Below are 26,661 nucleotides of genomic sequence, written 5' to 3'. Positions count from 1 at the left end.
AGCACTAGTTTCATATAGTCACTTCTCTAGCATAAAAGGTATGGTTATAATAATTAAAAATTAATTTAAAAATTACTTACAGCTTGGAAATGTATACAAGAAAACTGATTTTTGAGCCCAAGGGAAAGTTTAGTTTTATCATCAACATGATTGTAATTAGCTACTCAAACTTTATAGGACTCATTTTTTCAGTTCTTACTGAGATAAATCTTTAACATTAAATGTGATGCCATTACTTGCCTGCTACTTTTTTCTATTTGTTTCTCCTTTAATATCCTTTTCCCCCATTTTCCTTATTTTTCCCACACTGTACCCCCTTGATGTATGTGTATTCCACTGATTATTCCATATTGTATCCTATAAATTATACACGAGGAAAATCGGACCCAAAAAATAAAGTTGTAGACTCTGAACAAAAAAAATGAGATGTGTTTGGCTTCCAATCCACAGTTACAGGGCCACATCTATATTGACAAGCACTGGGGATGCTGTATTGAGACCCTGGTGGGCAAAGGATGAGACTTCCACTTGCCAGAGTGTCAGGTTCCCAATTAATGTGCTCTAAGATTCAAGGTCTGTGAGGCTAAAAAAGAAATAGACTACTAGCTGCGTTGCCCTTTCACACCAACGTACCTTGGTGTTTTGACAAATAGATACCAAGCATCAGCTACAACCATACCATAAAAATTGAAGCTATGAAAAGGGCACCAGTCAGTTGTTTTAGGGTGTTTCTTTCTTAAACCCTATGGAGTTTGTGATTAGGTCTTCACAGCACAAAAACTGTAATTTTTCAACAGGATGCATGTCTTGTAGAACTTAAAACCATACTCCAGCCAAATAAACTGATGTTATGGATAGTTAGAAAAACCGTATCTGAGATAACTTTGGTGACTTCCAATTGTCACTTTAGTTGAGGATAAACCAATACAGTAACAAACGCCTGTAATGAAAGCAGGGGTACTAAAAAGTTGCTTAAATTTTGTACTAGCCTTAGGAACAGTATGACCATGAGTGGATTACAATCTTTGAAAAACATATTTTAACCAAAATACCAGAGTCTGACAGTAACTGCAAGATCCAAAAGCACGTCTGTTAAGAATAATGTAAAAAACACTAAAGTACAGTAAACACAGCATGTAGTAGCAGTGGTAGAAGGTCATACCAAGGTGCGGTAACACCTGTCTGTAAGAGGTGTAATGACGAGGCGTGGTGAGTTTCCAAGGTATTCATAGGCATATTTTACATTGCAATTAATGATGCGGACACGAACGTTCTCCAGTTCCCAATAATATCGTAGTTGTGCAAGCCACTGAAAGTCTGTCTCGCTTTGCACACCTGATAAACACAGAATTGAAAGCAATCATGAAATATATTTTAGATAACTGGACTTCCTACTAGGTTAAAGGAGCTTTGAAATTGTATGGGAGCATCAACATTAATAAATACTCACATACATATCTTCATTCTGTGGTGGTTTAGGCAGCAAAATCAGAATGTTTAACTATATTTAATGAAACACGTATTAAGACACGTGTGAAGAGAAATGTTTTATAAGATAATTACCATTTTCGATCATTTCCATGAGGACATCTCTAGCATGTACATCAACGGTAACCAATGCACCCAGTGTGGTCCGTGTTTGCTTTGAGAGTTTTCCTCTTACCAGCTCTACAATATCACTAAGTTGAAGCTGAAGTTTATCATAATAATCCTTTAAACCCTAGGAGACAAAAAGGTAATTATGAAGTTATACAACAGTTTGAAGTACTTCAAACTTCTTCAAGCTGACTACCTTATCTTACTGGAGATTGCTTATTAAGCCATACTTTTACACTGCCATGTAAAGAAGCATCGTTCTCATTCACAGTTATGCATTTAAGCAAATGCATCGTTCTCATTCACAGTTATGCGTTTACGCAAAGCTACTTGTTCATCTGTTTGCTCTAAACAAGAATATTCAGGTACCTGAATCAAAGGTATAAATCTCGGTACGCAAATTCATGTATATCTGCTGATACTTTTTCAAATTTTATTCTGATTGGAGAAAAATATTTGATTAAGTGAAATACACCATCTGAATTAATAAATAGTTTTTTAAAAAGTTATTATATTATAAAGTACCTCTGATCCACTGCAAAGAACTTCATGTACCTCACTTGTCCAGAACATCTGAGACACACACAATACTACTTGTCCAGGCCACTCCAGAACCCATCTTTTTCTCTCAGTCTCTAGATATGCCTGAAAGAGTTAAATAGAGTATACAAACACAGTGTCTCTGCATATGTATCATAATGTAACACAGAAGCACACATGATTCTACGAAAATTCCTTGCTAAGGAAAATAATAATGTTATTTTCCTATCTTCAAAGCCCAAATGAACTTTTAAATGGTTTTCACCCCTAGACTTGCAATTGGTTTTCAAATAATTTTAAAGATTCTTGGAATTACCTTTGCATATTATGTAAACATTCACAACTTGCTGACTTCATATAAAGAAACGTTTTCTGGCTAATGATTTTATTGTAGGAAGGAGGAAAACTAAGTTTTCTATTTCTAACTTGCAATTAAAAAAACAGAATAATTTAATTATGTCAGGTGACACTTCTGTGGTCAGAAAGAATTTTAGGAAGTCAAGAGACAGCCTTAAAATAAACAAGGATCTATTTGTGCCATAACTATTACATTATTGCAACCTCCATACCATTCTTGATCTCACAATAACATCACGTATAGTCTTCAGCATAGTATCTTCTACTTGAATTAACCACTTCTCCACTGCACCTTGAGCTTCAGAAGTAGAAATGGTTGAAATAAGTTCTACATGCTCGCCTTCAGAACTATACATTGCTTTAATGTCCAAATTGGGAAGGAAATCTAGTTTAGCAATGCCTTCAAAACACTTCTTCAAGTGGGGCTGAACTCTGCGAGGATCCTTAGTCTCCGACAAGATCTCCACCATTTCATCATTAGACAAGAAAAAGAAGCTAAGAAAGAAAATGTATCAAAAAAAAAAAAAAAGAAAAAAAGAAAAAGCCAACTGCATTATCAGACAACTTGAAAGGCTGACCTTATTCAGAGCAAAAAAAAAACCTTCAGAGCCTTTGTTTCCTAAATAGCTAAAACTCATCATACCGGGGAAAGAACAGACGTTTTTTCTCAAGATAAGCATTAAGCCCCTTCAAGATTTTGTCAAGAAGCTCATTACAGTTCTGCAGCTTCTCCAATAACCCTGTCATGGAAGTCACAACAAGAACCTGTAAAAGCAAACACATGCAAACGCTAAGTTCTAAATAAAATACTTCAAACAGTACAAGTTATTCAAACAATGCACAACATTGCTTTGCTCTTAGAAAGCCTAGGGAAGTGATGTAGTAGTTCACTGTATATATTCTGAAAACAAAAGCTCTGACAAAGATGAAGAGAAGCGACTATCTCCTTTTCAGTACTGTCAATTTTCCATACCTTTGGATCTTCAACACAGGCCTTCATAATATCTCTCCACTGTCTATCCACAGTCTGAAAGAGACGTCCCTCTTCTGGCACCTGTTGCATAATATCCTCAGAAGACAAAATGGGTTCCAAATAAAGCCACTGCGCTTGCACTTTCAGCCATTCATCAATAATATCCTGAGTTTGAATTAAGCGATTTTCCCATTCCTTAATAAATAAAGAATGTTACCTTAATATTTCCAAACAAACAGCGTTACAGAGAATATATACAAGAAAGGTAGACATTGTGGTACTCTCTTTTCGAAGGAGAAAGTAAATATATCTAGCAGTAAACAAAATAAAAGAAAAATATTTTGGGGTATCTAAGTTTCCAAAATACAGTTATCACTTTAATGGCTAAGAAGCAAGGTTAAAAGCGCTAAGAGCACTAGTGATTTTGTAAAATATTTGAACAAAATAATGATGTTCTTTTGATTGCACTTGAATCTGAACAGAAGAGGAAATTCCAATAGAGAAATAATTTAAGTAGGACTCACACGAACTCAGAGAAATCTTGCTGATAAATCAATGAACCTGTTTCATTAACCACTGACACAACAAAGCTGTAATACAACTAGCATATTCTTGTATTATAGATACCCTGCAAATAAAAATAGTAAAAAAAAAAAATATTCCTCATACCCTGATTTCTTTGTCAAATGCTTTAACAAAAGGTGATCCTCTCATTGTCTGAGTTTTTATAATCTGATCATCAACAAGAGCCTGAATCTCATCCACTGCAGACAGGATATGAACACCACTCTCACGATATACAGATGTACTGAAGGAAATTGAGACCCAGCTTTCCTGCATCACATGCATTGCTTTCTCTAAGGAAAATTCCTGTAGTTTAGGGAAAAAAATAGTTTATTTTAGTCACTGCATTATTTTTTTCCCCAGCATGCTCATTTTATGTACAAGTTTATCTAGCTGAAAAAGCAATTTTGCTCTAATAGCATAAATTGAAGTATGTAAACTAATTTCAGAGGGGGAAAAGGGAAAAACCAGGCTCACTGAAGACAAGCCTGGGACATTCGTGAGGTGGATTACCAGCTCCACTGCTATCTCAGATGCCGTAGGGCATGGTGGATTATGTGATACCCACAATGGTAACAGATGCTCTGTTACTAAGTGTCTGAAGTGTCTGTGGTGGATTGAAAACTACCTCAGAGGGTTGTGATTGGTGGCATGGAGTCAACTTGGAGGCCTGTGGCCAGTGGTGTTCCCCATGTACCATTATTGGGTCTAATTTTGTTCAATATCTTTATTAAGAACCTGGATGAGGGGATTGAGTGTACCCTCAGCAAGTTCGACAATGATACAAAATTGGGGGGTAGACGACACCTTGTTAGGCTATGCTGCCATCCAACGAGACCTGAACAGGCTGGAGAGCTGGGTGAAGGCAAACCTCATGAATCTCAATGAGGACAAGTGCAGAGTCCTGCATATGAGGAGGAATAACAGCAGGCACCAGAGTACAGGTTAGGGGTTGCCCTGCGGGAAAGCAGCTCCATGAAGAAAGACCTTGGAGTCCTAGCAGACAGCAAGTTCTCCATGGGACAGCAGTGTGCCCTTGTGGCCAAGAGGGACAGTGGTATCCTGGGGTGCATGAAGAAAGGTGTGTCCAGCAGGTCTAGGGAGGTTCTTCTCCACCTCTACTCTGCCCTGGTGAGACCACATCTGGAATACTGTGACCAGTTTTGGGCTCCCCAATTCAAGAGAGACAGAGATCTGCTGGAGAGAGATCTACAGCAGAGAATCATGAGGATGATTAGAGGACTTGAGCATCTCCCCTATGAAGACAGAGAGACCTGGGGCTGTTTAGTCTTGAGAAGAGAAGACTAGGGATCTAATCAATGTGTATAAATATCTGAGGAGTGTGTCAAGTGGAGGGAGTAATCTCCTTTTGGTGGTGCGCAGTAATAAGACAAGGAATAATGGCTACAAAGTTGAACAACACAGAAGGTTTCACCTCAACATGGGGAGAAACTTCTTTACAGTGAGGGTGATGGAGCACTGGAACAGGCTGCCCAAGGGGGTTGTGGAGCCTCCTTCTCTGGAGACTTTCAAAACCTGAAACCTGCCTGGATGCATTCCTGTGCAGACTACCCTCTGCTTTTGGCATGAGGGTTGGACTTGACGATTTCTGAAGGTCCATTCCAACCTCTAACATTTTGTGATTTTTCTTAATATATCATTTTCTAGTGCACAAAAGCAATCTACTCACACTTACAATGTAACATAGGATACAAATGTTTATACATTCACTGTTATTATCTAACAGACCATAGTCACCAAATCTCTTCTGTTGCATAAGGGCAAAGAAAAAAAAATTCTAATAAGCCATAAAAGCCATCACTGAGACACCTGATGTTGCATTTGTCACTATCAAATCACAATGCTTACCTTGCTTGCACCTACACTTATAGCTTCAAGCTCCTCCAAATAAGGGGCTAGATTCTGCTTCAACAGCTTTCTAAGCGTAGTTTGAGAGTCTGGTGTTAAATCATATCCTACAATAGTTGACATCTGCTGCCAATGACGAGATTTCATGCCGGGGTTACATAAAATAGTAACAATAGGAATATTCTCCTAATTGAGGAAAAACATTTATAAGGTAAAAATTGTCATTGCATTATTTTTTTTAATCATCTTTCATGTGCATTTAAAATTCTCCTGCAGGAGCTGATGACATGAGAATCTTTCCTAACATGGCATCTTTTCTAAAGATCCATTCATTTATCCATTCCACTTCTAAATAATTGTAGTGAATTATTGAGTAAGGAATAAAACTATTAAGCACAGTCTTATCAGGAAAAAGGGAAGAATTTTGCAGCTATGTCAAGCAGGACTTCCATTAACCTAACATACAGTCTCATTTCATATTCCCAACCACATCCTTAAATGTTTCTCTGCATCGAAAAATTACTTTTTTCCTGTATGTGTCCACTCTAACAATCAACATTAAAAAAAACTACAAAGCTATACAGAATGCAATTCTATTACAATGGTAATTACAATCTGGTAATGGTGATTCAGAGTTCTCACTCTGTATTAATAGGAGCCTTGTACAGGACACTGCATCGTCTACCTTCATTGTGAGCTGAATGGAGGATCTGTTTCTCAGCATCAAATCCTAATATCCTTCAAGTTTTCTTACCTTGAAGTCTTTGATATGCTCCAGAACTGAAGAACACATTGAAAGAGTTGGATTTGCCTTTGTTTCTTCTTCTGTCTTCTCTCCTAAAGTTTTGCGCTGTGGTGTCTTTTTCTGCTCCTGTTGGATTTTTTTCTGCCTTTGTTGGAAGAGCCTTGAGAATTTAATTATCTCTCTTAAAAACTCATCAGTCTCAGCCTCCACGCTTTCCCCATTTAGTTCCAAAAAGGTACCATCCATCCACCTGAGAAAACACACCAAGTTAGAAAAAATAATAACAAACACAGAATACAAATAATTAACACTTGGTTAAGCAATACAAACAACATGTAAACTAATACATCAAAACTCCTGTTTCAAATTACTGTCATTTTATGCAAAATTCAACAAGTAAAGGGGGCTTGTTCACACCTTTCTGTGTATTTGTGTAATTCCTATGCTTATACAATTCTTTCAAAGAATTTGTCTTATTATAGACTTCATCAGCATGACCAACACAGTTAGAACCCAGCATGCAATATTCTCCTTTACAAAATAATAAATTGACTTTTTTTTTTTAGGCTGTATTGAAGTAACAACTCTGATATGTAAGTTGTATTACTATTATATCACTATCATAGTTGCAAAGCTAATAACAAATGTTTCTAAGAAAACAAATCCACATTCTACATCTCACATAAAACAAAAACAAGCATAAGTATTTTTCCTGCTCTCCCTTATTTAGCTTCAAGTGCTGAATTACCTTTTTTCTGTTTGCTGCCATTTCAGTATAAGAGTGAAGAGCTTCTGATACGGTTCAATATCAACTTTTAACTTGCTGAGGAGTGGGAAGTCACTCAGTTGCCTTTGGAGCAAAGTCTCCTCTTTATTAATCAGAGCTATGGTTTCATCAGCCTCCTGTATGCGTTTCTGTAATACCCTCAGTGTAGCCACATACTGAAATCAGATAATTTTATGTCTTGGGTGACAACTAAGTTATGCTCTGAACAGCTATCAAAATACTAAAACATAATAAACCTATGCATTTATTATAATTTTAGAAAACATGAGTTAAAATCTTTACTCATCCTTGAGTACATAAACAGTGAAAAACCCAGGGGAAAACTAAGAAATGTTGGTTTTATCATCACTGAATTCAAGAATATAAAACTGTTTTCAAAACATCTGAGCTTTGAAATTCACTGTTCTAGAAGGCAGGCACAGATGGTTTTACGTACCTGATATCATGAAGGCAGCTAGGATTTATTAGCTTAGGATTTGTATTTTGTTTTTAAATAATTAAAATTACTAAGCAAAATTGTGAAATCCTCCAATTAAAGTGCGAGACATGTTCTGGTAATGATAAAATAGTTCTGGTGATGATAAAGTAATTCTGGAAATTTGCAAAGATTTAAATCCAGTGGTCTGCTCTTCATTAGCAGAAAAATGAACTTTTGAGGTTCATAGAAATCAATCAACGACTATTTTAATCGCTCCCTTTACGTGTTCATAGTATCTCAGTCATTGCTGGGATTATCTACTAGCCAATTTCAGCACAACTTTATAGTAAACTTTTCTGTTGAATGTTATTGCCAATGTCATAGAAAGAGGGGGAGGAGGAAGGGATCATCTTATCAGTTTGTTCATCATGGTGAGAGGGTAACGGTTTAGTTCACATTTGTTAAAATAAAAAGCACTTTTAATTCTAAGTTTCTTCTATGACCCCTATATATTACACACACAATCCATTTCTAACCATTTCATACCCCATGTTAATCAGACCTGCTGCATGCAGTCCAGTTCTGAGTATTCTTCGAAATCTGTCACAGAATGATTCAGCTTGTCTAATTCCACCATCAGTTTATCATGTTTTTGTTGTAGTTCTTGATCTCTTTTATATTTAGACTGTTCAGCCAGCTAGAAAACAGTCGATTATTTTTAAAGGAAAAAAAAATTGCAAAAGTGATTTAAGTATTTTCAATGATTACATATATAGTATCATCTACACTAAACATTAACAAAGAGAAAATAAACAATACAAGTTACCATCCTCACAGTAACTGACATTTCTTCAGAAGTTGCTTTCTGTATGTTCCATTTAAGCTTATGCAACCTCTATAAGTTATCTCAATAATCATAGCATCTAGGCCTTAAAGGCCTCCTCCAGCAATCAAACAAAAGACAGGAAAGCACTATGGGAAAAAAATAGATTATCGTCTTTGGGATTCTGTGGTTTATTGTCAGAAGAGGACACCTACAACTGCTGGAAGCCAGTCGTATGTGCTATGCAACATGAATCTATTGCTAGAAAAGGCAGAAATTCCAGAACATAAGACTGCTCTAGAGCACAGGGTTTGCACACGGGTTATTTTTGAGGTACCAAACAAGAAATCAGCCAAGGCAGAGGAGATCTGCTATGACAAGGATACCTGCTGCTATGCAAAAATTGTGAAGCAGATAAACAGAACATCTCCAAAAGAGGAAAGTCTTTTCCTACTGCAATAGAGTAAGAATGGACTCATATCTGAAAGTATAAAATGCAAACATGCGGACTTACAAAACTCCACGTAAAATTACTCTGGGTCTCAAGCTCTAGCACAGTGCAAGCCTAATTTTCACCTTCATACAAATTACCTATTACTGACCACAAACAAATTAAGGTAAGATTTACTGAAGGTTTTAGGTTACAGTTACAAAAACACTCCACAAAAGCCTTTTGTTGATATAAAACCCTGGAAATATGTTATCTATGCAAGTCTAAATGTGTATGGTTTGTTGTGTGTAGATACATTTAGCCTACTGAGGAAACAGCTCAAGTAAAGTGGAAAAATCTAACAAACCAAATCAGACCATAAACAAAGAAAACTCTCTTACATCATCATGCTCATCAAAAATAGCTTTGATATTCTTTGGCCATAATATAACTGCTGTATTCTGGACAATATCTTCAGGAGTAAATAAAAAAACGTCTAAGAAGTAATTCATTTGACGACAGGACTCCTACAAAAAGAGATTTCACAAAACTTTAGGCATCATAGGTCTGTTAAAATGTAGGGTAGGACAGCATTATTTACAAAGACAAAATAGAAGTCTACATTTCACAGACTTTTCTGAATTCACAGTTACTTCAGTCAACTGAATATGAAGGTTCAAAATATATATAAAAAGTTATTCAAATCCCTACCCTTTTTGTGAGCTTACTTCTCTAACTATGACTCCTGTGGCCTGTGTATCCACATATAAACTACTACTATTATTCAAGATATAAAAGCCATAAATTATGCAGAATGTGTTATATTGACAGATCCTATTACCACAACATCACTTCCATACCTATTATATAACATATAGCAAAGAGTTTCTGTGTCGGTGTGAGCTGAAATTCCCCCTCCACCAACAAGTAACCAGGCTAGCCCAGTCTGGAAGCAAATGAAGGCTGTATTTACAAGCAGAGAAATGCAATCAATATGTACAAATATACAAAATTCACAACATTTACAAATATATACAATCGACAGAAAAGCACAACCGATCTCCCTTTGCTTCCCCCCAAGGGGACCCTCCCAAAGGGGCCTCTCTCTCTCCCAGGAGCTTCCCCCCAGACCCCCCCTGGACAGAGAAGCAGAGTTAGTTAAGCAGAAAGTTGTTAACTTAGCTGCCAAGGTCAGTGTGTTATCTTCAGCCAGAAGAGAAGAAGAAACAGCAGCCAGACAGCCCAGCAACTGCCCCCACTGCCGAACGCAGAATGTGCCGAGTGCCTACTTTGTTTTGGGTAATAGTTCTTAAACATTTCTATCTATCCAATGGAAGTGTTTAGAACAATCAGTATTTTGCTTTCTTATACCCAATAGTGACTTATTTACACTCTTTCACTTTCTCTGTTCTGAACTTTGCAAGGAAAAATTAAAAAGACAGTTTCAAACCATCACAGTTTCTTATCCAGTAATGTACTTGACTGACCCACACCTTGCACAGATTTGAGTACACACAAAGCACTACTGCTAATGTAACACCATTTACATTCTGCTTCTTGTGTCTTCAACATCACGATTATTTTCACACATGAAATTCTCCGCTATGATTTATTAAAAGCTCCATTTCCTTACTGACATGCAGAATGCATAAGAATGGGGAATAAGGAGGAAACAATCTTGGCAAAGAATGAGCTGAACTTCCACTTCTGGCTGAAGTAATACCGGCAGTACAGTTTACCCATGCATGCAGTATGATCCAACAAAATTCTCCACACTCCAGAATGAATTCTCTATTTGTCTAAGTGAGCATGTTTGGTACAAGATGCAGAATTAAAGGAGTCATTTACCTTGATCCTTAACAACAGGTCCTGAACATCTTTGGTTTTGACATCCTTTATGTAAAGTATTGTTTCTACCATTTCTTCTGTTGTCTCAGGAATTTTTAATGCACGTTCCTTAATTGCTTCAAATTCCCTGCATATCCTATAGATTTATTTTACACAAAACATTAACATTTTAAGATTTTCATTTGACTGGCTTCAAACTCAGTTTTAATGGAATTAAAAGCCAAAATGACTTAAGTACTATCCATGCACAAACTCCATTACCTTATGAAACTAAATAGGAAATATGGCCAAGTTAGTCTAGAGAAATACTGTTTATTAACTTGCAGTAATTGACTTGTTTGGGTTTTGGGGAATTCATATACAATAAACATGGTAGTTACTTTTGATAAGTACCCAGATTTAAGTACAATATCATTAGCATACACATAAACACTGTCTTAGTAAGTATTTTTTTTTATTTTAGGAATGTGGAATCACTACAAAACTTGATTATAATTAGAATCATAGAATCAACCAGGTTGGAAGAGACCTCCAAAATCATCCAGTCCAACTGATCACCCAGCCCTAAGCAATCAACTAGACCACGGCACTAAGTGCCTCATCCAGTCTCCTCTTGAACGTCTCCAGTGATGGCAACTCCACCACCTCCCAGGGCAGCCCATTCCAATGGACAATCACCCTTTCTGTGAAGAACTTCCTCCTAATATTCAGCCTTTACCTCCCCTGGCACAACTTGAGACTGTGTCCTCTTGTTCTGGTGCTGGTTGCCTGGGAGAAGAGACCAACCCCCACCTACCTACAACCACCCTTCAGGTAGTTGTAGACAGCAATGAGGTCTCCCCTGAGCCTCCTCTTCTCCAGGCTAAACACCCCCAGCTCCCTCAGCCTCTCCTCACAGGGCTTGTGTTCCAGGCCCCTCCCCAGCTTCGTTGCCCTTCTCTGGACACGTTCCAGTACCTCAACATCTCTCCTGAACTGAGGAGCCCAGAACTGGACACAATACTCAAGGTGTGGCCTGACCAGGGCTGAGTGCAGGGGAAGAATAACCTCCCTTGACCTGCTGGCTACACTATTCCTGATACAGGCCAGAATGCCACTGGCCTTCCTGGCCACCTGGGCACACTGCTGGCTCATGTTCAGCCTACTATCAACCAGCACCCCCAGGTCCCTCTCCGCCTGGCTGCTCTCCAGCCACTGTGTCCCCAGCCTGTAGTGCTGCTTGGGGTTGTTGTAGCCAAAGTGCAGAACCTTGCACTTTGCCTTGTTAAATTTCATCCCATTGGCTTCTGCCCACCCATCCAGCCTATCCAGGTCCCTCTGCAGGGCCCTTCTACCCTCCAACAGATCAACACCTGCTCCTAGCTTGGTATCATCTGCAAACTTACTGATGATGGACTCAATTCCTTCATCTACATCATCAATAAAGATATTGAACAGGATGAGGCCCAGCACTGATCCCTGGGGGACACTACTAGTGACAGGCCGCCAACTGGATGTGGCACCATTCACCACCACTCTCTGGGCCTGGCCCTCCAGCCAGTTCTTGACCCATTTCAGAGTAAATCTGTCCAATCCACGAGCGCCAGCTTTGCCAGGAGCTTCTTGTGGCAGACAGTGCCAAAGGCTTTGCTGAATTCCAGTTAGGCTACATCCACAGCCTTCCCTGCATTCACCAGATGGGTAACCTGATCATAAAAGCAGATCAGGTTGGTCAGGCAGGACCTGCCCCTCCTGAATCCATGCTGGCTGGGCCTGATCCCTTGACTATCTTGTAGGGTTCTGTGTGATTATACTCAGGATGACCTGTTCCATAACCTTGCCTGGCACCGAGGTCAGGCTAACAGATCTGTAATTTCCTGGTTCCTCTTTTAGGCCCTTTTTGTGGATGGGCATCACACTGGCCAGCCTCCAGTCATCAGGGATCTCACCTGTGAGCCAGGACTGCTGATAAATGATGGTGAGTGGCTTGGCCAGCTCATCTGCCAGCTCTCTCAGCACCCTAGGATGGATCCCATCAGGTCCCATGGACTTGTGAGGATCCAAGTGGGTCAGCAGGTCCCTTACTGCTTGCTCCTGGATTACAGGGGAACTATACTGGTCCCTGACTCCATCTGCCAGTTCAGGAGGCCGGTTGTCCTGAAGACAATCTGTACCACTGTTGAAGACTGAGGCAAAGAAGGTGTTAAGTATCTCTGCCTTTTCCTTGTCTTTTGTTACTATATTCCCCTCCACATCCAATAAGGAGTGGAGATTGTCCTTGCCTCTTCTTTTGCCATTAATATATTTGTAGAAATATTTTTTATTCTCCTTTACAGCCGTGGCCAGTCTAACTTCTAAATGAGCTTTTGCCTCTCTAATTTTTTTCCTACAAGACTTAGCAATGTCCTTAAACTCATCCTGGGATACCTCCTCTTTTTTCCAAAGGTGATACACCCTCTTTTTTCTCCCCTTCATTCCTTTAGAAGCTCTTTGCTCATCCAGTCAGGTTGTCTCCCTCGTCAGCTCCTCTTCCGGCACATGGGCACAGCCTGTTCCTATGCCTTCAAGAGTTCTTTCTTGAAGCAAGCCCAGCCCTCCTGAACCCCTTTGTTTTTAAGGGCTGTTTCCCAAGGAACTTTCCAAGTTAATTCCTTGAATAAGCCAAACTCTGCCCTTCAGAAGTCCAGGGAGGAGGTTTTGGTGCTGCCCCTCCTGGTTTCACCATATATTGAAAATTCAATTATTTCATGGTCACTGGACCCCAGGCAGCCTCCCACCACCACATCTCCCACCAGCCCTTCTCTATTTGTAAACAGCAAGTCGAGCAGGGCTGAACCCCTGGTAGGCTGTTATAACAGCTGGGATAAGAAGCTATCCTCCATACACTCCAGGAACCTTCTAGACTGCCTCTTCTCTGCAGTGTTCAGTTCCCAGCAGATGTCTGGCAGGTTGAAGTCACCCACAAGAACAAGGGGAAGCGATCTTGAGGCAGCCTCCAGCTGCTTGAAGAAAATTAAACCAACCTCTTCTTCCTGATTAGGTGGTCTATAACAGACTCCAACCAGGATGTCAGGCTTGTTGGCCTTCCCCCTAATTCTTACCCATAGGGACTCAACCTGATCATCCTTAGTCTCAAAATTGTTCACTTTAACCAAACAATTTAGTGTGACTTTACTCATGGATTTCATCCATACCTGCAAATTAACTCCCTGCTTATCCTTCTATGATACAGTCATTTGCTTGGTGAGGGGAAGGTGGTAGATGTAGCTTAGCTGGATTTTAGTCCCTTTTAGTGCCCTTCTGATACTGCTCCTCACAGTATCCTTCTGGACAAATTATCCAGCTACAGGATAAGCAGGTACATGGTGTGCTGGGTGAAGAACAGGCTGAAGCACAGCTCAAAAGGGTTGTAGTGAGTGTGTTTAGTATGAGCTTATACCCAGCTGGCAACTTGTTACCAGTGCTGTTCTGCAGGGCTCAGTTCTAGGGCCAGTTCTATTCAATACATCGATCAAAGATCTGGATGCAGGAGCTGACTGCGCCGTTACCAGGTTTGCTGATAATATCAAACTGGGTGGTGCTGTTGACTCTCTTGAGGGAAGAGTGCCTTGCAGATAGATCTAGGTAGGCTGTGATTACCAGGATGAAATTTAACAAGTTGGAATGCTGGATTCTGCACCTCAGATGGGCTAACGCTGGGCACAAGCACAGACTGGGAAGAGGAGTGGTTGGAGAGCAGCCCTGCAAAGAGGGATCTGTGAGTGTTAGTGACAGCAGGCTCAACATGAGTCAGTACTGCACCCTGACAGCCAAGAGGGCCAACGGCATCTTAGAGTGCATCAAACACAGGGGTCTCAAAAGAGGGGGCTATCCCACTGTATTGAGTGTTGGTGCAGCCTCACCTGGAGTACTGTGTGCAGTTCTGGGCCCCAAAATTTAGGAAGGATGTTGAGGTCCCTTAGTAAGTCCAGAGCATCGCTACAAAGCTGGTGAAAGGGCTGGAAGGCATGTCCTATGAGGAACAGCTGAGGACTTTGGGCTCGTCTAGTTTGGACAAAGGGAGGCCAAGTGGTGACATTATTGCTCTCTACAGCTTCCTGAGGATGGGAAGTGGGGAGGGAGCTGCTGATCTCTTCTCCCTGGAATCCAGTGAGAGGATGTATGGAAAAGGTTCAAATCTGTGCAAGGGAGGTTTAGACTAGATGTTAGGAAGCACTTCTTAACTGAAAAAGGTGGTCAAACACTGGAAGGGGCTTCCTGGAGAGGTGGTTGATGCCTCAGGTCTGTCAGTGTTTAAGAGGCATTTGGACAATGCCCTTAACAACATGCTTTAACCTGGTCAGTCCCTTCCCAGTGAAATATCCTATTCTATTCTATTCTAATTGATCAGTTTTATTATCTGCTATTCTCTATGAAAACCTAGAGGTATCTACAGAATTCTAGCTAGTCTTTCCTTTGACAGTGCAGTAGTTCTGTATTTCACACTTAAGAAACCAGAAAGGTAATGAAGCCCTCAGATCTTTTAGCTTTTTCATTATCCAAGTCTATTAGTAAGAAAAAAAACCACATCAGATGGCACAACTTGCATGAGGTCATTAGTTGGCCAAGAGCATGGTGTATTTGCATTTCTTCTACATGTTTCTCTTACGCACATAGCATTCACAAGCAAAAAAATTCTACTTACTTCTCATTTTCCTCTCTATAATTGGCCACTATTCTGTCCATTAGTATTTTTGCGAAGGTGTTTGCATTACTAGCCAAACCTTGCTTTGTGTCCTCACAATTCAAACAGATCATGGGGAAATCAGCTGTCTCTGGTAAACTCAAGATTTCCTTCTTGTGAGTAAAGAATTCATCTATGAACTTCAAAAAAAGATTACATTTTACACTTCAGAGCTATTATTTAAATACCTGGCTACATCAGTAAGCATTACACATAGAAGAACATAAATAATATTTTTCTCTAGTTACTACAGACTTTTTTGGGAAAAAATACTTATGTTGTAGATTCGTAGCAAGTCAACATGATTTTTAGCTAAAGCGAAGCACCTGCTATCCTCTGTTCCATTTTAATTGCTGTGGGTAGAGTAAAAATCACATCTAAAATATGGAATTAACACTTACAGCAGTATATTCATCAAAACTGTGTTCTTCTGCTTCAAATCTTTCTATCCGGGCCTGTGCAGTTCCATCTACAAGCCAGCCATATCTTTCAACTACGATTGAATTATATTGTGTTAATAGGCTGCACGGCAAGTTACTTATTTCAAAGAAATAAAACAATTATTTAAACACTCTTTTGTCACTCACCATAGTTTTCAAAATATGCCTTTGGACCTTCTAAGTTGTCTCTGATAGACTTCTTTAGTGCAGATGTGGCCCATACTATGGTGTGACAAGGAAGTCCAGTGTCCAGAGTTGCAGTGCCTCCCGTTAGCCAAGAACGTACCGTTTGGATGTTCTAATAGAAGTGCAAGTTCTGATTATTTTAATTTTAAAAAGTAATACAAAGATACAACATTTGAAAGGTAAGTTGCAATCTGCATAAGACACTGTATCAGAAAAGCATGAGTCTCTAATCATGACCGGCCAGGTGCTTCTAGAACAATTCTTCCTGATTCAAACAGTTAAACATGAAATATAAAACAGACCAGAAAAAAAAAATCCAATCTCACATAAAATTAAATTCTGTTGTATGTGCAAACACAAAACTAAATCGAAACACTTCTCTGAAAGTACTGTCATGTATGATTAAAGGCCCATACTCAGTCCACAGGAATACACCTAAAGCCCCCAGAAAGGCTATCTTGCCTGGAGTCACAGATTGGTTTCCAAGACATAAATATTTACGTATCATATGCACTAGTTGTTATAGATTTGAGACTCTTCTTTTTCTTACAAAGACAAGGAATATCATCTCTAATTTTCCTTGTCTTTCTCTGGAGATCTTAATTATTAATGCAAGCTTATTGTAAATCATCACACATATAACTAAGGTGCTAATAATATTTCTATGCAAAATGTTAGTTCACAGTTCAATGTTAAAAATAAATACATACATAAATTAGAATGTGGTTATTTATACTTAGAACACTCTTGAGTTCTCTAAACATACCAAGAAGAAAACAGAAAGATTATGTTAGCCAGTTTTCCTGGGTAAGTTTTCAGCCTGACATGTATTTAATGAACAAGCAAGCAATTGACTTGTAACCATACATAAAGATTTGCCAACTAAAACAATCAGTAGCAGGTGTACTGATTTTTTTATGAATGAGGAATAACAAAATGAGCTTCAGAGCCTGGAGTTCTGCTGAGCATCACGATTCATGATGAGACTTTGAGAATGCTTATGGAAAATAGGTCATGTTGAGTTCTGCTTCCCATTACCATGACAGTCAAGAGTCCTATATTACTGATACTTTCACATACTGAACAACTTAACAGTTACATATTTAAATAAAGACAAAAGCACACCTGGAGAGTCTGTCCTATACGGTCTACCACAAACAGAATTGCTTCTTCCAGCTCTTGGAAGCTTGGATAAAACTCCCAGTTATTTTCATCAAGAATCAATGTCATGTTAAATAAAGGTAGACAGCTTCTGTCTTCCGAATCAAAAAGTTTCACAAAACCTTCAACCGTTCTTGTCAATAATTCTTTCACCTAGGAAATATATACATATATATCACCTGTTACTTGAAAGATCAAATCCCCCTTCCCCTTCAGTAAGCCACGATTTCCATTCATTTTAGCGCTTTTGGCTTGCTTCATGGATAACTGAAGTGGTGTGAATTTTTGTAATGACTTCAGAGAGTATTAGTCCTGGTCCTGAAAGAATGTGAATTAATGAACAAGTAAACAAACATTTCAATAAAGCCCATGGATTTTGCCCTTTTTTTTTATTTTTTAAGTATGTTTGCTTTCAAGGGAGAGAGACCATGTTTTCCTCATTTTGCTAATACATGATACGCAACTACAGTGCCAAAATTGGTGATAGGAAGGGTCCTGAGAAGACTGTTGCAAGCTAATTACATTCTAGTTGGTAGAATGATCAAATATTCTGCATCTAAGAGACTAGAAGAAAAAAGAAACAGGCCCATGCACTTATTTTAAGAAGAAAGTTAGAAATATTTAACACCATGAATACTTTACTGGATTATATGCAACAGATGGTGGAAAATGACTAATTAAGCCAACCCCTGACAACCCCCTATTATCTACCATGCTCACTCTTTAAAGTTACCCAAATTTCACATCATCACAGAAAGATTTTTACCTGATTAGACATAAGTACAGCCACAGAGTTATAAAAAGAGTCAACCTGATGCAACTTTATGCCAGACAATGCCTTCTGAGAAAAGAGACCAATAATTCTTTGATACCATGTATTCAATATCTTCTCTTCCGCTTTAGAACAGCTTAGAGAGACATCAGTCTTTAAAGATTCACAATCAATTGGTCCTTTCAATCTAAAAAAAGAAAATTACAGATAAACAAAAAAACCTTGGAGTAAAGTAACACTAATAAACACTGTATTACAAACCCATTCTTTTTCATCAGAAAGCACAGCAGGAACTTAAGCAACACTTCTGTAGGCTTAAATGAGGAAAAAAAAAATACCACAAACCTCAGGAAATAAAGAACAATTACTAGAAAAAAGACAATGACAAAAAAGATACTGAAAATTATCGTTTTGAAAACTACAAAACTGAAAAGTTCCAAGATTAAAAATTAAATTAAACTGCAAGCAATTTTCAAATGCTGCTTCAGTCAGACATCTATGGGGATTAAGGCATTAAGAGTAAATAAATAATAAAGAGACCGTTACAGAATTAAAGGCAAAACATGAAAGGGCTGATGCTACCAGCAACTTAAGCACAAATGAAACAATAATGCATAACAGAGAGAAGTTAAATGCATCATATCACAAAGACTCAAAGAACACATTGAAAAAATTTATTACATAACCACCCCATGAGAAATACTAGAATTTACCAAACTTTTCTTTGCCAGCTTTAAATACCAACACAGGTTAATAATTCAAAAAACCAAGCTTTACCTGAAACTTGAGAAATCCACTAACAGAAAGGAAGAGAATGCTGCATAACCAAAATCCAGTAGAGTTTTCATTGTGGGGTGGACAATGTGCAATTTGGAAAGGATTTTCTTTTTTGCATGAAGAAAATTTTTATGCCATGGGTTAGAAAAATCTAGGCCTCTGGAAAAAAACAAACAAACAAACAAACAAACAAAAAAAAACAGTAACCAAAACAAGCAGAAGTGAAGAGCTCAAGCAATATTTGAATAACAAGTAGTTTTGAAAACCTTAATCCTTAACATGAAAAGTGCCATGCCCATATCCATAATACGATGCAGTGGAAGCCATAAAAATACTCTGATCAACCATGAATTACACTCCAGAGTATTTTCGAATCGCCTGCTCTTCCTGAAGCTCTTCCACAGTAAAGGTCTAATGATACCAGCAGGAAGTATTTATTGCATTGAGATGGCACACATTCAGATGCTTCAGCAAATCATGCAATTCAGATAATACCCTCTGTCTACCCGTATTCCTCTTTATTCTGGCAGAGTCTAATAATACCTTTCCTTTGATCACATGGGTTTGCTTCATAACACCAAAGTAACACAAAACTTTGGCATTTAGATGCAGTTTTAGCATTTGAAAATACTATGCAGTGCTGCTGTGTGATTGTTTTAAGACTATGTCTTTAATGTCTTCTCACAAAGTTCGAGCAGAAAAGTGATAAATCACAATTGGGTGTAAGAAAGCAAAATAATTTTAAACGCTTCCATGAGAGAGATAGAAATGCTTAAAAGTCAGTACTCAAAACAAGGTACAGGCAGTCTCTCAGTCTGTCTGTTCTGCGCTTTCTCCTTCTGGCTGGATAACACACACACCTGCATACTGACCTCGACAAGCTAAGTTTAACAAACCTCACTGCTTCTGGGCTTTCTTCCCTTTTGCCTGCTCTGGGAAGTGGCGGGGGAAGAAGTGGGGCCTCTCGGGGTCGTGGGGGGAGGGAGGGAGGGTGATTTGTTGTGCTTTTCTGTTAATGGTACATATTTGTAAATGTTGTGAATAGTGTATATTTGTACATATTCATTGCATTTCATCATAGATTGTAGTTTTGCCTGTAAATACAGCTTCATTTGCTTCCGAACTGAGTTAGCCTGGTTATTGTTAATGTGGGTGGGTGATTCCAGCCCACCACACATTCCAGAGGCGATTACAGTAAGACTTTAGTGTCTGGGCACTCACACAGAACCACAGGATGTTAGGGGTTGGAAGGGATCTCCGGAGATCATCTAGTCCAACTCCCCTGCCAGAGCAGGACCATAGAATCTAGAGCAGAATGCACAGTAATGCATCCAGAAGGGTCTTGAAAGCCTCCAGAGAACGATACTCCACAACCTCTCTGGGGAGCCTGTTCCAGTTCTCTGTGACCCCCACAGTGAAGAAGTTCCTCCTCATGTTGAGGTGGAACCTCCTGTGCTGTAGTTTATATTCATTGCCCCTTGTCCTATCACAGGGTGCAACTGAGAAGAGCCTGTCCCCTCCCTCTTGACCCCAGCCCTCAGGTATTTATAAACATTCATTATATCCCCTCTCGAGTCTTCTCCAGACTAAAAGAAGCAGAAGTCTTGTTTGCAGTAATTAGTAATTGCTACTCTATGAAATTGTAACAACAGTAATAAAACACTGTCAGTGCTGAAACTTCATAAAGCATTCAGATATAAGATGTTCAAAATTAAGATCCTCTACAGACAGAAAAATATGTCTTAAGGGACTCAAGAGTCAATATTGTCCCACAACTCTGTTCCTGCAGCTCAATGAGAATTTCACTCATGCAATGTGTGTGTTTTGCTGGTGAGTAATTCACTCACAGAGGCAATACAGGCAAAGGTGCCTCCTCTTCATCTTCGAGTCCTTTAACATCTGGCTTTTTAAGAACACTTCGCACTGGGAAAGAAATTAAAAATATATACATTAGAAGAAAATTCAGGATGGAAAGGTAACTGTGTCAAAACACATTCTCCTAAATGCAACTCAAAATCACAGCTTCTGCTAAATATCTATACAGATTCAGGTGGGTTAATTCCAATTTTGTGCCCTATTCATGAAGGTTTTCAGATAGACTATAGTGTTCATAGAATTATGTACTTTAACTCATTTCTTCACTGAGATTATGGTGTGTCACTGGACCAGGCTCCCCAGGGAAGTGGTCAATGTACCAAGCCTGTGAGAGTTCAAAGAGCTCTTAATCATATGATTTAGATTTGGCAGCACAAAGAGTTTGACTCAAAGATCCTTATGGGTCTCTTCCAACTTGAGCTATTTCAAGTATTCCGGTAATTATGTTTACTATAATTATAGAGGGATAATTATCCCACTGATGACATTACAAAGAAGCTACTCCCATGATAAATTTTGTATTTTTAATCAGCATTTTTAGAAGGATCTGCTATCCACCAAAATATTCACAAAATCTGGCTCAATTTCAGATTTCAGATACTATCAATGTAAATTAAAAAAAGACATTAATGCATGGTTTCAAGGGAATACATTTTCAAAATTCCAGTTCACGACTCCTTTTAAAAAGTTTAAAAACAGAAGTGAGTTGTGTGAGTGATCTCTGAAAACATCTGTCACGGATTGAGTCGAATCTGCTAATGATATTCAATGCCATGCTGCTGTCATGTCAGCTTCAAAATTAAAGTGCTGGCTGCAGCAACATATCGTAGGGCTTGATGTTCAGATTTTAACATGAGAGCCTTCCCTCCCAGTCGTTGCTTCCGGTTTCCTGTTTTGGGGTGTTGGTCTTTTCTGCTGGGCTGGTTTCTGCATGCTTAGCTATGGGAAATGGTTTTATTGCTGGCGTTTTTGCTGAACGTTTTCTGCAAACAGTCTAAGGTAATTGTGCATTTGTTCTATTATCTCAGTAAATTCATTATCTCAGTTCGGGGCGGGGGGGGTTTGTGTTGTTTTCCCTCTCATTTGCGTGGGGGGTGGCAAGGGCTTGTGAGAACAGGCTGTGTTAACCCAGGACAACAGCTAACTATCTTTGCAGATCTTTATTGTGAGCTTCATCATGCACAGAAAGCAGCATCTGAGAACTTAAAGATGTGCTTGTGGATAAACGGCTTAAAAACACTTGCTGCTAATGAAGAATAATAAAAAAAGAATGACTGGTACTTAAAAAGCTTCTACTTACTTTAGTAGAAAAATGTGATATATCCTTGCATCAAATTAACTAAGAAATAAAGACATCAGCAAATCAACTTTTTTCTCGTGAAGTCCACAGCTGCCTTTGTCTTAACCTATGGCTGGTTAAGATTTTACTAGTCCAGATAAAAATAAGCAAGTTTTGCCTTAAACATTACAGTCAATACACATTTGATGAGGCAGAAAAAGATAAATCAGTAGTAATTACGAAGATCACTCCTGAACAAAAGAACAATCTGGAAAAAATACTTTCAGTGAAAGAACCTGGAAGAGCTTACAATATACTACTACTACTTACCCATCAATCTTCTCATACTCTTTTCATAATCTCCTATTACCTCCTCTGTAAGTTTTTGAACTAGCAGTTCTCTGCCTTCCATAAGCGACTGTGGCACCATTGTGAGCATAGATGCTAGCCACTGCTGTGGAATGGGAACCATTGGCCTCCTTAGCACACACTTCTTCATAAAGAGATAGTTTTTCTGAAAGGACAATATTGTCAAAGGTTTAATAATTTGCCATGTAACTATTTCTATGTTAGGCTCAACAATGAAGTACCTTTATTCACCATTTCTTACACTCAAGGGCAGGTGACAATCTAATTTTTTCAGCATTCACTGGTTAGTACTCTAAAAGCTGCTCTGTGGTTGGTAAAATGGTCTCCCTGTCTCAATGCATTTAAATACAAAACAGTGTACATTTATTTCCTACTCCATTTTCCCCCAGCAAGACTACTGAAAGCTTTTCCTGTTTAGCCACCATTAATTCCACATAAAATGCCCATCCTCTCTGAAAAGACCATTCACTCTTCTACTTTAAGGTGGCAGAAAAAAAGTATTTAACTCACTCTTATTTGTGCTTCCTCACTGTTCATCTGCATAAAAAGGAAAAGTAAATCTTAATACATTAAGAACATAAAACACACATAAAGTAATATAAAATTTAACAAATACTATTTCTAATTATTCTGTAGAAACACAGGTATCAATGTCAATGGGACCACTTAAGCATATAAATACATAGTTATATATTACTAAGAACTGAGCTAAACGTGTTTAAGTAACTACTAAGAAGTAAAAAGCACAAATGTCTCAGGCCACAGTTAAAATATTAAAGAAATCCTTTCTCACAGTGGAAGGCAGTTCTGGGATCGGAGGTGCAGGATCTCTCTGATTTCTTTTATTCATGGTGATATGATAGGCTTTTAAAGCTCGATCAGCTCTAAAGTAAAACAGATTCAGAAGAGCGGAAAAACCACAAATAAGATATTAAAATCAATGCTATCATTTTAATTGATGCAACGTCTTTTTTCATGTTTACCAGTCTTTGATCACTACATGGTAAGCCTTCCTTTCTATAGTCTGCCTTCTCTTATATAAAGAGCCATATGTATCTTTACCACAGTCAGAATATGCACATGGCTTGATTCAACTCATCCAATCATCTAGTGCTCCTGTTAGGATTATGCCTTATTTCTCCTCAAACAACTACAATAGATCTTGTCCTACTGTATTACGGAAAAAAACAAACACCAAAAAAAACCCCAAACCAAAACACACACAAAAAAACCCCAACAACCAAAAAACCCCAAACAACTCCTAAAGCCTTTTAAGACCAGCTCTTTTTTACTGCCTTTGTTTATAAATTAAGTAACCAGCAGAAAACCATAAATGGTTAACGTTAGCACATTACGCTGAATTTAGGCATGAAACCATACCCATCATTTTGGGATACACTGTAGAGACCTGGCAAAGAGTATTTCAGTCTTATCTCTGTAACTCAGCTAAAAACTCTCAAGTGGAAGTTAGACTGCCAATTTCAAGTGTACACTCAAATCATTACTTCATGGGACCTTATTTAAAAGATAAATCACTTGCTATAAAAAATGTAGCTGAATCAATGCTCCAGCAGAGTATTGACTGTTTGTCAGATGACTGGTCAGCAGCCATCCTACTGTACTGGAAATTATCACTACAACCTAGTTGACATGTTCAGTGTACCAAACATCTGCATTCTGAAACCTGTACTCTGCTACTGCAGGTATCACTGAAAGGTCAGGATTTACTTCCAAGAGCTGAAAGACCGCTTATTTCTTAGATTTGTACTATGGGGAACAGGGAAAGGAGAAAGGGAAAAGAAAGGGAATAAGGCAAACCTTCCCTCACTTTGGCACAAGTCAAATTTCCTTCTGTGATCACTTCTTTTAGCCTTCAATCCTGGAACTCAGTTTTATACCACTACCTAGCTCCAATGAAGTCAACACACACAAGTGCCTTTTGAGAAAAATCAACCTTTTAATACTTGGCCACTTAGAAATTCAGCCACTGAAGTGGAACATCAATTGCATAGGAATTAGTTAAGTAACAACACTGTTTCTCAGATGCCAAATGTGCAATGTTTGGTGTTTGGTTTTTTTTATTTGAATGTCAACATTTCTTGAATTATATGAAACTCACAGTAACTGGTTAAGCTTCTTCTGCTGTTCATTGCATCTTCGGTACTTCAATAGTTTTTTCTGTGCTGGTGTCAAATCAGATATGACTGATGAAGGTAAAACAATGGGAAGAAGGATGGTTCTCAAAGCCTTTTTACTGTGAGGGTCTCCATCTGCGTGTGCCATCTAAAACAAGGAACAAATCAAGATTTTACAATACAAGTAATCCTGTCCAGAAAGCAGTTTAATGTATGCATGTATTAAGTTGAATGTACCTAAGATGTAAAATGAGGTAGCATAAAGGTTTTTCACAATTTAGGCATTAAAATTTAGCTTTGGAAAACATAAAAATACTGATTTATGTTAAAATAGCAAAGTTCAGTGGAAAGTGTGTACAAAGTGAAAAACGCTGGTACGGTTCTATTAACTCAAGATTAGCATGCTACACAAAAATGAAATTTTGTCAGAAATCTGTTTGTAGTGCTAATTGAATGATAACACTGTAAAAAGCAATGTAAAAAGTAGAGACTATTCAGAAACAATTGTGAGATGCTGAAAGCTATGTGGTGAACTTCACAGGCTGTTTTGAGAACTTTATCTTGCATATAAGCGTATACTCCCATCAACAGACCCTAGTGATAGTGGTTTACGTATTTACCCAAGGCAGAGTAAGGCACAAGTTCATTTCAGCTGACTGCCTGGAAATGCTTACCTGAGCTACCACATCAAATGCTTCCGTAAATATCAAGCAAGTGCTTGACACTACTGAAGATGCAGCAAATGTGAGCTCTGTATATGCACCTACAGTGTGCCAAAGAGTGCATCTTGAGAAGCAAGGCTGCACTGAGCAAAGGCTAAACAGATTACTAATCAAAGGATGCAAGGTGTCAGTGTGGCTAAGGGGCTGTGACTAAATTCTAGGTTGTGAAAGCAGATTCCCAGTGAAAAGGCGGCTTGTAATTTGGTGTGGTTGACATGGGATTCAAGAGAGATAAGAGCTTGGGTTATGACCATAGTTCTGGGTAGCTGGGACTGTGCAATAGGAGAGTAGAAATGGGTGTGGGTTTAAAGAAAGTCATTCGAGCCCCAGACTAGGATTCTATGTGAAACAGTCTAACCACAGACTAACCACAGTTAAAAGCACCTGGCAATCAAAGTTTAATAATTGTCTTGTATAAAGGTGGCGGCGGGGGTGGGAGGTGTGGAAATAAAGAAAAAACCCGCCTTCTATGCCGGCTTGTCTTGCTTGTGGCCGAACACGGCCATCCCGACAGATTGACGGTAGGGTTCCCTTGGAAATACGATACACGGAACTCAATTGTATTTCAGAAGGTTCTCAGAGGAGCGGAAAGCCAAAACTAGCCCCTAAATCTGTTCTAGTGATTTAATATTAAAACGGGTGCTTGCGGAGGCACCAAAATAAATAACGGTCAGCTAAAGAGCGCGGAGACGAAGTGAGGTTTACCTAGACCTTCCCGCTCCCAGGCGCGCACGGGGACACAGCCCTGTCACTGAGAGATGAGCAACACCCACCCTGCAGCCGCCCTAGCCCTGCCGAGTACCGCCCCGCTGCCCAGGCTGCCCTCACCTCTGCCGAGGCCGCGCTTCCGGGGCCGCCAGACAAGACGGCGGCGCTGAGGCGGCTCCGTGGTGACTCAAGACAACAAAACAGTCACCACGGAGCCGAAGGAGGAGGGGAGGGAAGAAGTGGGGCGGCTGACAGCGGAAAGGCCGAGGCGCGAGAAATCGCGAGAAATGAGGTCCGGGGCCCATCGGGTGTCTGGCCTCAGGAGAACGGGTGTTGGCGGTTCCCCCGGGACAGGCAGACCCACCCACAGCACCAGCGCCGTCTACCTTCCCTGGCGCCGTTTACCCACGCCAGAAACACAACCGCAGCTTCAAGGCTGCCTCATCAGAACAGATCGGCCCCTTCTGCACCTCTGGGCACCGAGCAAGGTCCTCACTCAGCTGCCCGAAGGCTTGCGTACAAAGCCATTAGCCTCACCGCCAGACCCGTAACCGCGGCCCTCCCGCCTGCAGAACCGACGCCGCT

The 26,661-nt window shown here is 39.3% G+C and overlaps 1 protein-coding gene across 1 annotated transcript in view; it reads right to left on the bottom strand.

Moving 5' to 3' along the window:
* The window catches only part of DNAH12 (dynein axonemal heavy chain 12), a 65,519-nt gene extending 40,725 nt beyond the window's left edge, over positions 1-24,794 (bottom strand). Inside the window, exons 1-24 of the mRNA XM_054387632.1 lie at positions 24,631-24,794; positions 23,305-23,395; positions 23,022-23,048; positions 22,473-22,656; positions 20,836-20,911; positions 18,989-19,147; positions 18,206-18,398; positions 17,404-17,592; positions 16,240-16,390; positions 16,054-16,145; positions 15,614-15,792; positions 10,951-11,086; positions 9,504-9,629; positions 8,412-8,546; positions 7,393-7,586; positions 6,654-6,894; positions 5,900-6,085; positions 4,136-4,336; positions 3,467-3,661; positions 3,137-3,258; positions 2,706-2,988; positions 2,122-2,241; positions 1,564-1,720; positions 1,163-1,335 (exon numbers count right to left, since the gene is read on the bottom strand). Of these exons, the coding sequence (XP_054243607.1) occupies positions 1,163-1,335; positions 1,564-1,720; positions 2,122-2,241; positions 2,706-2,988; positions 3,137-3,258; positions 3,467-3,661; positions 4,136-4,336; positions 5,900-6,085; positions 6,654-6,894; positions 7,393-7,586; positions 8,412-8,546; positions 9,504-9,629; positions 10,951-11,086; positions 15,614-15,792; positions 16,054-16,145; positions 16,240-16,390; positions 17,404-17,592; positions 18,206-18,398; positions 18,989-19,147; positions 20,836-20,911; positions 22,473-22,656; positions 23,022-23,048; positions 23,305-23,395; positions 24,631-24,794 (3,774 nt within the window). The remainder of the gene's footprint in view (positions 1-1,162; positions 1,336-1,563; positions 1,721-2,121; positions 2,242-2,705; positions 2,989-3,136; positions 3,259-3,466; positions 3,662-4,135; positions 4,337-5,899; positions 6,086-6,653; positions 6,895-7,392; positions 7,587-8,411; positions 8,547-9,503; positions 9,630-10,950; positions 11,087-15,613; positions 15,793-16,053; positions 16,146-16,239; positions 16,391-17,403; positions 17,593-18,205; positions 18,399-18,988; positions 19,148-20,835; positions 20,912-22,472; positions 22,657-23,021; positions 23,049-23,304; positions 23,396-24,630) is intronic.
* Positions 24,795-26,661: the final 1,867 nt, after the last annotated feature.

The sequence above is a fragment of the Indicator indicator genome, chromosome 15, assembly GCF_027791375.1.
Source record: "Indicator indicator isolate 239-I01 chromosome 15, UM_Iind_1.1, whole genome shotgun sequence".
Lineage (NCBI taxonomy): Eukaryota > Metazoa > Chordata > Aves > Piciformes > Indicatoridae > Indicator > Indicator indicator.
The sequence above is the reverse complement of the archived record's forward strand: the minus strand, read 5'-3'. Positions and strand labels throughout refer to the sequence as shown.